This window comes from Elgaria multicarinata, chromosome 1 (genome assembly GCF_023053635.1).
Source record: "Elgaria multicarinata webbii isolate HBS135686 ecotype San Diego chromosome 1, rElgMul1.1.pri, whole genome shotgun sequence".
Classification (NCBI taxonomy): Eukaryota; Metazoa; Chordata; class Lepidosauria; order Squamata; family Anguidae; genus Elgaria; species Elgaria multicarinata.
This window is the reverse complement of record NC_086171.1, coordinates 192,825,403-192,841,094: the sequence shown is the minus strand read 5'-3', so window position 1 is coordinate 192,841,094 and position 15,692 is coordinate 192,825,403. Positions and strand designations below refer to the sequence as shown.

The 15,692-nt window shown below is 38.4% G+C and overlaps 1 protein-coding gene across 4 annotated transcripts in view; it reads right to left on the bottom strand.

Moving 5' to 3' along the window:
- Nucleotides 1-15,692, bottom strand: part of NCOA3 (nuclear receptor coactivator 3) — a 116,710-nt gene that overhangs the window by 17,759 nt on the left and 83,259 nt on the right. For 3 of the 4 annotated variants that reach the window (XM_063145642.1, XM_063145658.1, XM_063145650.1), the window contains 9 exons: nucleotides 9,419-9,526; nucleotides 8,227-8,399; nucleotides 6,769-6,869; nucleotides 5,364-5,538; nucleotides 4,121-4,309; nucleotides 3,822-3,923; nucleotides 3,357-3,494; nucleotides 2,321-2,468; nucleotides 466-851 (listed from right to left, as the gene is read on the bottom strand). In XM_063145642.1, the coding sequence (XP_063001712.1) occupies nucleotides 466-851; nucleotides 2,321-2,468; nucleotides 3,357-3,494; nucleotides 3,822-3,923; nucleotides 4,121-4,309; nucleotides 5,364-5,538; nucleotides 6,769-6,869; nucleotides 8,227-8,399; nucleotides 9,419-9,507 (1,501 nt within the window). In that variant the 5' untranslated portion in view covers nucleotides 9,508-9,526. The remainder of the gene's footprint in view (nucleotides 1-465; nucleotides 852-2,320; nucleotides 2,469-3,356; nucleotides 3,495-3,821; nucleotides 3,924-4,120; nucleotides 4,310-5,363; nucleotides 5,539-6,768; nucleotides 6,870-8,226; nucleotides 8,400-9,418; nucleotides 9,527-15,692) is intronic. The other variant, XM_063145667.1, reaches the window with a different exon arrangement.

Genomic DNA, 15,692 nt, shown 5'->3' with positions numbered 1-15,692 from the left:
TAAAACTCAGCTAAAAACTTTTCTTTTCCCTATAGCCTTCAAATATTGAGTTTGTTCTGACTCTATACTGTTAGCTTCACCCTACCCGGTGCCTGTTTACACTTCCCTGTGCCTGTTTGCATTCACCTTCCCTCTTTATTGTTTACTACAACTTATTAGATTGTAAGCCTATGCGGCAGGGTCTTGCTATTTACTATGTTATCTGTACAGCACCATGTACATTGATGGTGCTATATAAATAAATAAATAAATAAATAAATAATAATAATAATAATAATAATAATAATAATATACTGATAACACAATAAGACTGATTATGTTGTATTGTTTTACATATATGCCGTAAAGTCACTCAGGGATAATAACAAACAATAAATCATCCTCACCTGTGGCCAATTTAAAAATATCAGATTTCAGATTCTGAAACAAAAAACATTTTTTTAAAAAAATAAAAGAAATAATTACCTGCTACAGGAGAGAACTGGTGTGAATTCACTTTTGGACTCCCACGATTCCTATTGGATATCATTAAATTCTGTTGACTGGAATTCAAGCCTGGGCTGCCCTGTGGTGGGCTGTTCATATTTAATCCATAGTTGCTCTGATAAGGGGAAGACTGCATTCCTTGCCCAGAGTTCACTGATCCCATATTTCCAGGACCTCCATATCTAGCACCACTCATTTGCCCCATTAAGTTAGGATCTCCCATGCCATAGTTCCTGTTCTGCAAAGGTATATTTTGTCCAGGTGACATGTTCATAATATTTCCGCCTGAATTTGTACTCCCAGTTGCAGATGCTCTGATGCTCTGTCCCATTGTACCGTGATTTGGTCGATATCCATTTTGTTCTCTGAAAATTACAAACACACACAGGATTAGCAATCAAATTCCACATAGAGTGGATTATTGACATCCATGTTCAACCATCTTCTTATACTTTCTTTCAGGAATCAATGAACACTACCAGCCACACCTACAACAGCAGAACCTAGTAAATGCAGGTTGCTTACCTGTAACCGTAGTTCTTCTTCGTGGTCATCTGTGCATTCACACAACTGTGGGCTCCGCGCAAGCGCAGAGCCCACAGTTGTGTAAATGCACAGAGACCACGAAGAAGAAATGCAGGTTGCTTACCTATAACCATAGTTCTTAGAGTGGTCATCTGTGCATTCACACAACTGTGGGCTCTGAGCCTGCATGATGCACAGAGACCACGAAGAAGAACAATGACATATCTCAAAGTGAGTTGGGTCCTATGGTGATATGCAGCCAGTGCAAAGCTTCTGCCTCTTTCGGAAATCTTGTTTTCATCCTTGCAAAAGCTGGTGTACAACTCATTACCTCTTTATTAAGTTAGGCACTACTTGTATCAGTTATTTTGCTAGCACTTGCACAAGCACTACCGGACCATCACCACCTCTTGTTCTTTTCCTACTGGCACAACGTTGGATACAACTCAGTAACAGAAATGCATTATGAAATTAGAAATTCTTCCAAAGCCCATTGTGTTAATTTTTCTTTCAATGTAAGGCGCAGTTTAAAACACCAACTACATTGTTCAGGATGTATATTGTATATTCTACTAGTTCTTTTTGACATTTTTGTCTATTTCTCTGTAATCCTATGCCCACTTACCTGGGAGTAAGCCTCACTGAACTCAATGAGATTTGCTTCTGAGTAGACATATGTGGAATTGCAGTGTAACTGATAGGAATAGGAAATATTCCACTTTTCATGATACAATGGATAGAGCTGTGCAGCCCTGCCATGAGACTCACAGGATGGACTTTAGCAAGTTAACATTTCTCAGCCCAACCCCACTGCAAACAGTTGTTTGTTTCTGGGACAACAGACAAACATTGTAAAACATGTTGCACAGTGAAATCGCAATAGACGTGATAATTATGTGCGTTTTATCTTAAAATATCATATGAAATGTATCCTCAACAAGATTCAAAGAAAATCCACTGCTTATCCAATGATTGATACTGGGTTATGGATAGGGAACTTCAATAAAAGACATCATCATATGAATTTCAAGATAGGTACCACGTACCTTGACTGACTGTGCCATATTGTCCTTGCCCGAATGAGTAAAAAAAAAAATTTAAAAGCAGGTGGACATTTGTATGGCATAATTTAAATATAACATGGGAAGATAGTGTAATTTGGCAAAATTACCCTCTTGTCAGGTCTCACAGAATAATTTACTTTCTCCATTGAAACCATGCTTTGAATCTACTATCTCATATACTGCCCTCTAAATATGTAATGAAAGCATATACTTCTGGAATTGTTAGTACAGATGATTGATTTCACCTTTGAAGAAAGTGGGTGGAGATAAACCCATGACGGTCATTGGTAACAGGGTTTTGAAACGGTTTACTTTTTGTTTGTCCTGTCACTATTGTTCCATCTGCCAAGGAGAACCGATAGAGTGGAGTTTCGGCATGACCTTGTATATAAGCTGTTAGAAAGAACAGATACTTATTTGCACAGGCGCATATTTGTTATGGAAACAAAAACAAATTATATAAAAACGATACATTATTAACTTCCAACAAAACATTAATTTTTATAATCCAAAATAACATTGCATTCTATTATCTTTTACTTAAAAACAAACCACTATTTTCTATGTAAAGGTCATCTTCCTATGTGTCGTGCTTTAAACGCCTAATATAAATTTACCTATGGATGTACATTCAGATACACCGTCTCATCTTAGTAAAGCCATATTAAACCGGTTAAGGGGGCAAAGAACCTTGGAGGGTTCTGTTCCATCCTACGCTGTCGGCTCTTGCCGACAGGGATGAAGTCAAGATGGAAATGGCACTTACAGTACTTTTCTTCTATCCATGAATGGAAGAAAAAACATTCCCTCCCCATTGCTGGCAGCAGGGAAATATGTAGTTCCTCTCTTGAGCACCTCTAAATGTTATTCGAGGATGGGGACATGGTTGGGAACTGGGAGGCTAAGATCCTTGGCCACTCCCTCCCTGCCCACCAGCACACCCCTTATACATTCTTTCCCATCTTTGTAGACAGAGTCACCATGGAAACTTCCACAGTGGCTAGGTCAAATGAGGGAACGCATTCTGAGGGTGTAGCTCCGTTTACAGCCTCAAAAGGGTTTTCCAGCCTATGGTCTCTGAGAGTATAAGTTTGCTGTGTAAGATATTCATTAATAAATGTGCCTAACATAAGTAGACACTGTACCAATTTAATTTTTAAATGTATCTTCTAATATAAATATTTGCTGTATTAATTTTAAATTGGTCGTAGATGAGGAAGCAAGCATATAACAACTTAAAAAAAAAATTAACGAATGTGTTTTTGAAAGCTGAGGGCTTACCTTCTTGATAGTGCCGTTTATTTGACCAGGGCTGTCCTTCATTTTGACAAAAAAATCTTTGAATACAACGACGAATTATATCTTCACATCCAGGTCTCATGGACCTTAGCGAGTTTGTATCTATGTTAACAAGTTTACCTGTCAATCAGAAAGATACTTAATAGATAAATGCAAAGCATGAAAGTGTATATAGTTTGGCTTTTGATTTACAAAACAGCACAATAAATATATCATTGGAGGTTCAACTGATAATACAAACAAAACATTCTGAAATATTAGCTGTCTTGGAGGCTCTTGCAGCCAAAAGGTGGGAAATAAATCTTCTAAATGGATAAATAATGCATGTTGTTTGAAAACAAGCACTTATACAATGTCTAATCACTGCACAAAATGTTGTTTTGCTATAATTTACATTGAAAAGATATTCCATGAGTTCTACATAGGTTTTACAAGAAGACTTCTCACCTGAAAGGTCATGCCTAGTAACAAAGCTTTCTGTGTTTGGTGAAAATACCCTTTCCACTGTTGAGATACGACGTGCAACACAAATCATACAGGACTGCAAATCTGAAATTAAATTATTTTCAGTTATATTTTAATGATATCCTGAGATTTAAAGAAAACACATGTGTTCTAGGTTATTAACAGATGTACTACATCTATGTACTACTAAGTTCTTTACAAAGTACACTAAACATTATAATTTAAATTACATTGTAAATTAAGTTGTGCATGATGGTTGCAAAACCATCACTTGCCATTACCTTCACCTTCTTCCAACATAGCTCTTGGTTGTGATAAAGCAAAGCATTGCATGGTTTCAAATCTTTGATGTGTATCCTGATTGCTCCCTACATCTTCCAGAAGATCATGTACTGTTTTCACCATCATGCGACAATTAAATGTATGACTCTTCTGTCTAGGTGCTTCATTGGTCCAAGAAACTCCATTCACTAAAAGCACAGAAATTATAAATAACTCATCACAATTTGGGCAAAAGAGGGCTTTACCCAAAGTATTAAAGAATACAATCGTACATTTACTCAGAAGAATTTCCACTGAAATCAGTAGAATTTTCTACATAGAATAGAACCGAGGATGCCAATACTAACTGAATACAACACATAGGCCTCCAACATCAGGAATATCTCCCAGCCAAACGCTACTGAATGGGGAACACAGGAGAAACTTCTAGCATCAGACTTATATACTTGGCATTCTTACAATTACATGCACCTCTAATGCCGGTGCTGTCAACTCTGAAAGGACTGATCTTGCAGTTAGGTGGAGAAAGAGAAAGGCAAGCACTAGTCTCAATCCAGATTTCCCCCGTTCCGTTCTTTTGACAGCTTAAACTTTATCAGTGTTGTCAATGCTGATAATACTGATCTGCAAGCAAAGCAGCAAAGTGCCCCTACTTTTATAGACTAGATTCTTTAGCTGCAATTGAGTGCCCATTTAAGCATACTTAAATTTGATTGAAATCAATGGGATTTAACCAAGCTTACATGAAGTATGGGATTGTGGCATTAGAAAAACTAAAATAGTCTTATTGATGTAATTTAGGCTACTATTTTTCAAATGCAAGCAAAACATTATCTGCTGTGTTAACATTTTGCAAAAATAGATTAAAAAAGCAAAGCTCCTACTTGATGGAAACTATATAGGAGTAAAATTTAAGATGTGTGAATTTAATACTAAATCCTTTAGATCTTCATTAATGAAGAGTAGTATATTGAATACTAGCTTAAATTACAGATTTTTTGCCAGTTATGCACAAGAGACCCAAATGTAATTTGATTGAACATAACGCTAGATTTTGCTTAAACATTAAAGAATCATTTGATGAAGAAATATCCACGTTCAAGCACTAAATGAAAGACAATGTGAAAAGAAACTATTGATATGTTTCTTAACAATTAAACTAGGGCTTATAAGCTAGCTTCCTATTTAAAACAGGTGTTCTGCACACTTGACAAACCCAGTGAATGTTAACTGCCTTATTACCTGCAGATTTTGGTAAATTTTTAAGAAAATCCTTCCGGTCTTCCTCATGCAAGATACTGTAAACACTTGTATTAACCAGGTCTTCTTGTTTATATTGCAAATATTGAGTGACATTTTCAGATACAAATACAATGTTCCCATCTCGATTTACTACAAATAAGAAGCCATCCAATGCCTAAAACAAAATTATGAGAAGATATTATCCAAATATATAGTCACAGAAAGATACAGCTATTCATGTACTGAAGTAGGCTTCATACACTACAATCCTATACATGTCTACTCAGAAGTAAGCCCCAGTTAACTGTGTATAGGGCTGCAACCTGAGCAAGGATCTGTTGTATCAGAGGAGTAACAGATATGAACTGGGGAATGTGTGTCCATGTCCATGTATGTATCTGCAGTAAGTTACACGTTAGCACTGAGGTGGAAGCATAAAGAAATCTTGGCATCTGTCACAGAACTGTAGTGTACGAAGCCGCTTCTAACTAAATACTCTTCACGGTGTTCGAGCAAAACCCAGAGGAATGAATTGGGACCCCAGGACTCCTGAATTTGGCCCCAGGCCTCAGGTTTCCCACCCAGCTATAGAGTATCAAACATGCAGCTAGCATACCAGACCATTACGGAAAATAGGAAGCATGTAAATATCACCCATATCCAAATACTTGGTCTTAACTGAACAGAGTGCTAACAGTGTGAGCACAAACAGGAATAAAACAGGTCTTATACTATATGAGTGGCAGCACAAAGGATGATGTATCTTAAAGAGTTATTTACAACACGATGGACAGTATCCAACGCTGGCCAAGTGCCAGTGGGACCCACCACTTGAATGAAGGGGATTTAGAATTTTGGATAGGAACTGGAAATAATAGTTTCTGCAATGAGGCAAGTCACCAACCTGTCCCATTCAGGAAACAAGCTTTTTAGATTGTTTCGGGGCCTGCTTTAAGGAGTGATAAATCCCTATTGCACACTCTGGGTCCCACTTGTACAATGGAATTGGCAGAAGCACAGTGGCCCCATCGGATATCCAATATTTACATAATTATCATCATAATAAACTATTTAACGACAAACGTTTTTCCTCTCTGAAGCTCTATATGGTAGTATGCATATTGTAAGATTATCAAGTACCTATTAAGTGAGAAAAAGTACTGTTTAATACATTTTGGGCTGTGGTGCATGCTGATGTTGGGTTATGCGAAGGTTGTTTAATCCTCGCACAACCTTTGGCACCTGGGTTCACATGACACAAGCTGCAGTTGGGCATTGGATATCCAAAATGGCCGCCACAACCTACAGTGGGCTATTGTACAAACCAGCCCATTGTTCTGATCTAGCAGTACTAAAATAGAATAAGTTATAGAATAAGCTGAAATAGAATACTCTATAAGCTTACCTGTAACAGAAGAGGTCCCAATGAATCCTTATCAATAACCCCTTGGCCTGTCGAAGATACATCAGCCTTCTGGACGTCATCATCAGTAGAAGCAGCTTTTCCTGAAATTGGAAAGCAATTTTTAAAAGCAAGTTACATCTGTCTCTTCAAAATGTGCAATGGAAATCTAATGCAATTGTAGAATTAATGTAAGAATACACTCAATATTGACCACAACATTTTTTTTCAGAATTATTTCTCTTTATTTTATTATTTTATTAAAAGCATTTTTATAGCGCCGCCTCACCATTTCAAAGCGCTTTACAATAACATATAAAACAATTCCATTAAAACCCTCAACCCACATTAAGACAATTCCATTGCTATGGGAAAACGTATCCACTTAACACTGAAATCCTTTTGATAATGGATATCAGGTCTTCCTTAAAATATATGTTCAAAAGAATACACGTAATCAGGGATGTATCCATGGCAAGTTCAGGATGGGGCCTGGAGTCAACATGTTCCCTCATGGGTCATTCCATGAAACTGAATGGTGGAAGATTCAGGACAGATAAAAGGAAGGACTTCTACACACAGTGCATAGTTGAACTATGGAATTCCCTTCCACAAGACGTAGTGATGGCCACCAATTTGGATGGCTTAAAAGGGGATTGAACAAATTAATGGAGAATAAGGCTATCAATGGCTACTAATCCTGATGGATATATGCTAACTCCAGTATCAGAGGCATTATGGCTATGTACACCAGTTGCTGGGGAACATGGTCAGGAGAATCTGTTGCATTCATATCGTGCATCAGTAGCTGGGCAGCCACTTTGTGAACAGAATGTTGTACTAGCTGAATCCTTGGTCTGATCCAGCATGGTTCTTCTTATGTTCTTATGTTATTTACCTGCTTTTCTCACTACTACCACACAACTGACCAGGGGATCAATATTTAGTTGAACATGGGATATGCATAACCTTGCAGGATAGAACCTGCTTTGTTTAGAGATCTCACCAGTTCAGTTGTTATCTTACAACCTTTTGGTGAGGGTAGAAGAGAAAGAATGAAGGATGGTTGGAGAAAAAGACATGTGCCTAAAACCTCCCTTCTGAACTCAACATGGATAAAATCTTGTATGCTCAGTATTGACTTGTCCTTAAGAGGCCTACTATTCTAAAGAGCCTAGCACAAGATACTGAACATAAAAATGAGGATTTAGTTCAGAACATTTGTCAATCAGCCCTTCACTTCATTCATTCTGGTCCCAATAATATTCTATTTGCAGTAGCCTTTTTGTTAATAACTCACAGTCAACAATCAAGTACTTAATAGAGAACAGAAATGTAATAAATATCCCTCGTTTAAGACTAGACTTAATCATACTCCACATCTGATTATATGAAAATGAAATAACTTTGCATATAATGGAACATAATTTTTCTTTTATAATTTAAAAATTCAAGTCTTGCCTTGTTCTTTTATCTGCCTTATCTGTCTAACAGTTTCCTTTAAAATTGCACATTTATCCGGTTTGACATTGAAATTGTCAATGTCGCTCAGATTAGCAGATATCAGCTCAGCCAGTTCTTCAATATATTTGCTTTCCTGTTCACGTCGACGTTTCTCCCCGCTGCAGAGGAGACTAAAAACAAGAGACATTTTAATGTACTTAAGTCTCATGATTATAGAATCTGCTTTCATACAATTTATTTATCAAACTGCTAAGTTAAATAAACAGATATACACTTTAATGTTCATTGCAAGTCACACTGGGTGTACAGAGAGGCAAGATACTAATGTTTTATATAATTAGCAGGCTAGCACCTGGAGCTCACCAAGAGAAACCCAGCTCCCTTTGAAATGCCACTCCCAACCCATTTGCTAACCTTGGGATAAGAGAATTTCTTAACCCATTACCCCTCACTTCCTTCTCAAAGTATCCCTTGAAGAAGACTAGTTGCTGAGCAGGGATACATACTAAAGTTTCCCAAACTTCCATATTTCTCACAGCAACAGGAAATTAATAGAGGAAGGACAGTAAAAACTAAAGACACTTCATGAAATCTATGTGAAAACCCGTAAGTTAGGGAGAGATCAGAGTAGGAATTCTACTCACAAATGCCCAGCATTGTAAGGGGCATCTTGCATTTGGCATTTATTGGAACAGGCACACAGAAACACAAAAGATGAATTAAGAACTGAAACCATAAAAGTGGAAAGAAAGAAAACGATTGCATGCAATGTTCAAAATGGAGTATATTCTGTTATTCTGAAGGTAGGGGGAGTGAGTTAAGCAACAGTGAGAAAAGTAGTTTAAAAAAATTCCTGAAAGATTTTTCATTGTACCACTACTGCTTTATTGATTTAAGTAACATAGACCAAATTTACATATTAATGCTTTTCTAAGGTCTTCTATTAAAAACTAATGTCATCCTCCCCTTAAATTAAACATTAATTTATATGAAAGTTTAGATGCAGGTACTTTTCCCTGCAATAATATGGCATACTTGGTTGTATACACACAAATTTCAGCATGTTAAGCATACCACTAACTGAAATGTGACATTCAATAACACACATTTCAGGTGTTGTTTTTTTAAAAAACCCATTCACTATTTGTAAATGTCCCATAATTAAGTATCAAAAATGAATACTCTCTACCCTGGTCCTGGGGTATCACAGGGCAATGGCTTGCGTTTTCTTGAATCACTGGCCATGCTGTCCAAGGAGTTCTCTCCTAATCCACTCATTCTGATCACACATCAGCAACTGAAACAGTCAAGGAGTAAAAAGTTGAAATTTTCTCAAGAATAAAACATAAAAACAAAATTAGGAATTGGTTAAACTTTTAGAATGACAAGTGACCTGAAGATTGACTAGTTAAGTTGTTTTCAAACTGATTTCCACTGAACACTGGAGATCATCAATGAAGATGATGATGAATATGCCCATCAGTGAAGATGAACTGCAGATAAGTATCTTTGCAAAAGAGCACACCATTGTTTGCTATTCTTTCTGCAATATATTGCGTCTAACTTTCACGGAGGGCAATGGCAAAAACCAACCACCACCTGAGAGTGTAGTCCAGGAATGGTATTGCCTTTTGCCTGGCCGGTGCTTAATCTCAGACTTCCCTCTCACTTTGTCAATGAATAACGAGAAGATGCCTAAGGGGCTTCTGAGATATCACTGAGTCATCATGTTATTTTATATGAGGTGCCATATCCAAAGTTCTAAGCAGGTGCTCCCCCATTACAGGGGCTGGGAGAGGGGCACCAGCAAGTTGGAAAGGAAGCCCCAAAAGTAATGATGGCCAAACAAAGGCAGCAACACTCCCAGGCTTTCCTTCCGGACACTTCTCTTATGTGAGGTGGGAGGCCATTTAAAACACACACACACACACAACAATAACTGGGAAGCCTAGGACCCTCCAGTTGGCCACTGCAGGTGTTTTGTGATAGATACCCAAAATTTCCACAACAGACAAGTCTATATTTAACATGTTCCCTTCAAGTAAGAAGTTTGAAAACCACTGATAAAATTTAAACATTAGTATGCCAGCAGCTATATTTTTATAGAACCTATGGTATTCTGCCACAATACTGGACATTTGTCTGCTTGTTTATTTAGACAAAATGTTATTTCTGCCCTTTATGGCAAAGTTGTAGTATTATGCAGCCTCCATATCCACATTAGGTATTAAGCTATACCACCCAGATTTTGTAATATCCAAATTACGGAAAGCAGATACAAACAAGGTGCATCACACTAGAAGTGTACAAAGGCAAGGAATGTTTTAAATAAAATAATCCAGATGGCTCATGCAATTGAACCGAGGTGCACAATACAGTGGAAGGTAAAAAAAAGGGGGGAACAAAAATCACACACACACACACACACAAAACAATAGTTAAGGGGTTTTAATAGTGTATCTAAACTGGAGAATTCTTCCAGATCCATAATATGGTGGTCCATTACTCATAGGACTATTCATAGAAACAGATGAATAGCCCGTTACTATTCAATCATCTCATAAATGCTGGGGCAGAACCATCTCTGCCCCTAGTAACATTTGGATTTAATTCAGCTGTCATGGAAATCACCAAAGAATGATTTGGTGGTGGTGGTGGAGGATGTCGTCCTGTGGGATCACACATTCTTCCCCCACTGGGCTTGTGTACTCCTTCCTCTCGTTCTGTTATTTGAGATAAGCATAATTTGTCATGGCATGCAAATAGTGTAAATCATAACTACTGCCAACCTTAAATTTGCCTACAAACCACAGATTGAAACCCATTCCTAGGTTTGGAGGCAAATTTATGCTATTGGTAACCACAGTTTGCCCAATGTGGATGTCAAGATGAATTACAGTTATGAAAAACCACAGAAGCAGAGTGAACACACGAGCATGCAGGGGCAGGCACGCTTCACAGCCTAATCATGGTTTTGCTATGAATTCCATGATGGCTGAATTCAGCCATTGGCCTAAAACATAATAATCTCTGATAACACAGAAATTGACATGTTAAAAGATGCTTTTCAGAGTTCGTCAGTAACACAGTTTGTCGATCAAGCTATTTATGCATTTATTAACTAAATACACAAGACCAATTCTGAATGTTCTTCCAATATGATTAACTGAAGGACAAATGAAACAAAGCGGCAGCAGATCTTCTCTTGAGAGCCAGTGTGGTGCCAAAGTGTTGGACTGGGACTGGAGAGACCCGGGTTCAAGTTCACACTCAGCTATAAAGCTCACTGGGTGATTTTGGCCCACAGTCACAGATTCTCAGACTAACTTACCTCATAGGGCTGTTGTGAAGATAAAATGAATAGAAGGATCATGTACGCTGCCTTGGGCTCCTTGGAGTAAAGATGTGGATATAAATATAACAAGTGCTTCTGGAGAAGCTGGTTTTTTGTTTTGTTTTTTAAAAAAGGAACATGCAACCAGAGAGTGTCCCCCAAAGTTACAATTCCCTCAGCTGGGCTCCTGATACTAGAAGTGAGTCCAGCTAACAGAAAAAGGATTGCAAGAGCTATACAGAATACACATGGGAAATGGCCCAAAGACTTCCAGACTGAAATGGGGTGGGGGTAGGGATCCCACTCCTTGCTCAGGACCAAGATCTTTTAGGGGTCTTTCCATACTCACAACAGAGGCCTGTGGTCAAAACGGTATCCCTGATAACTTTCCCTTAATTAACGCGTTATACATTTAGGTGTCCAGGGTAAGACATTTTATGGCTACGTTTAGACCCAGTTCACACATAATGGTGGCAAATAGTGGATTCCTAAACAATGATTAGCCCATAGTATTCAGCTCCGGACATCACAGAGCAACCACCCATCACATCAATTGGAGGCGGCATATGCAAAATGGTGGCACCAGGTGTCACAGCAAATTGTGAGTTACTTAACCCACAATTTGTTACCATTACCTATGAAGAACGGCTATAAAATATAGTGTGTTAAGTAGGCCTATAGTCTTGGGGTCTGTAAAACAGCCCTAAAGTCCACGGCTCAAGATTAAAAACTATCAAACAAGGAATGGCTTAATTCTCCTTTTTCTTAGACCAGCAGGAGCACACAATGACCAAGTTTGATTGTCCTGTTTCAGTGCACAACGATACAAAATCAAGTTCCATTTACAGTCTAATCCTCGATGCTCTCAACATTTATATGAAGTAGTTGTAAGAAATCAGCTAAAGATTTTGGCTTCAATGTTATCAATGTGCTAAATGGCTTGCAATTCTACCTCCCTTTTCCACTCAAGGGAGGATCCCTGGGAGGCTGTGAAATTCTTGAACAAGAATATGGATGGGGCCATATTCTTGTACAAGAAGCTGAAGTTTAACTGGAAAAATCAGAGGGTCCTGTGGGATGGGAAGCCAGCTGATTTGGATAGTGGTGTGTAACTTGTCCTAGAAGGAGTTTCAATCCTCAGGAAGGACTAGATGCACAGCTTGGAGATAGGTCTGGATCATTGCTGTCTGGGGAGATAGCAGTGGTGGTAATGGCCAGAAGTTCTTTTTACAGCTCCAGCTTGTACATCAGCTGCAGCCCTATCTGGAGCAGTTGGACTGGGCCATGGTTACCATGATTTGGTTACCTCCAAACTAGACTTTATGTGGAGCTGCCCCTGAAGACAATCAGGAAGCTTCAGCTGGTGCAAATTATGGCTGCCTGGATACTGGTAGTGGCCAGAAAAACTGAACACATATCTTGCATCAATTGCATTGGCTACCAGCATGTTCAAAGTCAATTCAAAGTGCTGGTCTTAATCTTAAAGGCTTCAGACCAGGTTATCTGAATTGCATTTGAATCAAATTCATCCATACAATCCTGCCCATACACTGACAGCTATCTCAGGTGTACTTCTTGAATGCCTACAATTAAGATCAGTGAGGTTGGCATGCAGTAGAGATGTAGTCTTCTCAGTGGTGGCCCCAAATCTTCAAAACTCCCTTCCAACAAACCTACACTTTGCCACTTTTACTCTGGAATTTAGGTGGGCCTTGAAGAATCATAGAATAGCAGAGTTGGAACGGGCCTACAAGGCCATCGAGTCCAACCCCCTGCTCAATGCAGGAATCCACCCAAAAGCATCCCTGACAGGTGGTTATCCAGCTGCCTCTTGAATGCCTCTAGTGTGGGAGAGCTCACAACCTCCCTAGGTAACTGATTCCATTGTCATACTGCTCTAACAGTCAGGAAGTTTTTCCTGATGTCCAGCTGGAATCTGGCTTCCTCTTCAAGGGTGCCTTTGATTAATATTATAGATTAAGTCAGCAGAGCAACTTTGCAAAGTAGTTCTGAATATGTGTTCTGATATGTTCACCTTTAATTTGTACCATGTCTCTCATGTCTTCTGTATGTCACTAAAAAGCCTTATTCACCATGGTTAAAGCCATGGTTTAAGGCGTCTTCTGAACATGACCCTGCTTTCTGGCTTAACCACCATGGTTAAAGTTATGGTTTAAGGTATCTTCTAAATGGGGCCATTAACTCTTTGGAGTTTTGTTTTTAGATAAATTACAGGACTTAATTGTCTTGCTTGTTGAAACAGCAAGAATGGCTATAGCTATGCGTTTGAAAAATGGTCACTCCTTATCTTTGTCTTCTTGGAACCAAAGATTACATAGCACTTTCATCATCATTTATTTATTTATTTTATTACATTTATATACCGCCCCACAGCCGAAGCTCTCTGGGCGGTTTACATCATCATCATCATCCACTAGTTAATAATAGGACTAGGACTAGATATATCCAAAACCTTAGTGTCAGTTTTTCATGTCATTTATGGAAGGCAGTTCTCAACAGGCATAACTGCCATCTAAACATGGATATGGTAAGTTTAAATATCTTTTAACATATTTTAGTTGTCATTGTGGATGGCATTCCCCCCCCCCAGTTCTGTTGGCGAGTCTTCACATTTTGTAATGTAATGTAATGTAAAACTGTGTCCTAATAAAAATAAAGGTTTTAAAAATAATTAAATTGCATGACCATCAAAAATCCCTGAGGGAAAACAAAAACAAATTGTGAGTTGCATGCTAGCCACTAGATGGCAGAACAGTACCAAATAATTGGACAACTGACATTTAAAGGGAAGCACAATAACAAACAAAGGTTAGGCTTTTTAACAGAGAAAGCATCTGAAAGTTCAGTTATGCAAATGATGCAAGATCACACTCATTCTAGGCAACAGCTTTTGCAACGTATGTGGCTTGTAAGATCTTCGTGTGTGTTTTTAAAATCCCCAATCCTAAAGTAGTATTGTGTAGATTGCAGTAGTTGGCTCTCCACCAGTAGCAACTGCATTCCTAAACGGACATACAATGTTATAGCACTAGAAGCTGCCATGGAAAGAGGCAGGAAGTACACAAAATAAGATAAAAGGCTGAAGAGAAGCTCAGGAAGTGTAAGGGCACAACAGATATGTCAGAAATCTAGCAACTAGTTCTGTATTTAGAATAAACCTCACAAAGCCTTTAACAAAAGTCAAGTTGTTTGTAGGGTACTCATTTGAACAAGGAAATAGTACAAGTACAGTCGAACCACCATTGCCAGTGTACTGTTCAATAAAGAACTCTTCCAGCTTTAAGAGATTATGCTCAAGAGTACCTGTTGCATAAGGAAAAAGCTACACTGAATACATTCTCTCTCTTCCTCTTTTTAGTTCATTTAACTTGTGAGGAGCATACTTTCACCTCCAAATTATACAATGCATCTCTGTTCTTCTTTTAGGTACACTTAAACTTGGAATGATGTCTACAAAGCTGTCAGATCAGAATGTTTTAAGTAAGGGTTATTTAGCTGCCCTTATTGTTCGTACACTTTTATTTCCGCAGTAGCTGTATTCTGAAATAGAGAGAATCCTACAAAGAACTGGAGTGCTCAGACAAGGGACACTGCCTTAAAATGAGAGATAGCTACCAAGTCTATTTCCCTGGCAACAGTGCTGTAATATACACTACACAGATCTCCATCATTTTCCAATAATACAACTGCTTCTGCATTATGGAAAGCAATGTGATGCTGCAGCCAATTTGCCAAGGAACCCTAGAAAGGCTGTTCTCTTGCTGCTTAGGGCCCTATGCTGAAAATCTTAGCTATTTTTCATGCAACAAGAGACCTTCACGATCAAGCCAATTATCCAATGAATTATTAATGCAAAAATCACTCATTAAAAACACAACAACAGTAGCAATGTTGATCCGATATGGTGGTATAATGACTACAGTTGCTAAATAAATGCTTTTCTGCAACTGCTTACATTTATGTTTATTTAAAGTGCAGCATTCTTGACTGCAGCTCTAAAGAACAGTGAATTCCTCCCCACCCACCCCAGTTTGAGTCAATTCAAATGACACAGCAGCAAATCGTGGGTTGCTGAATCAAACAACAAATCATAAACAACCCAGAGTGT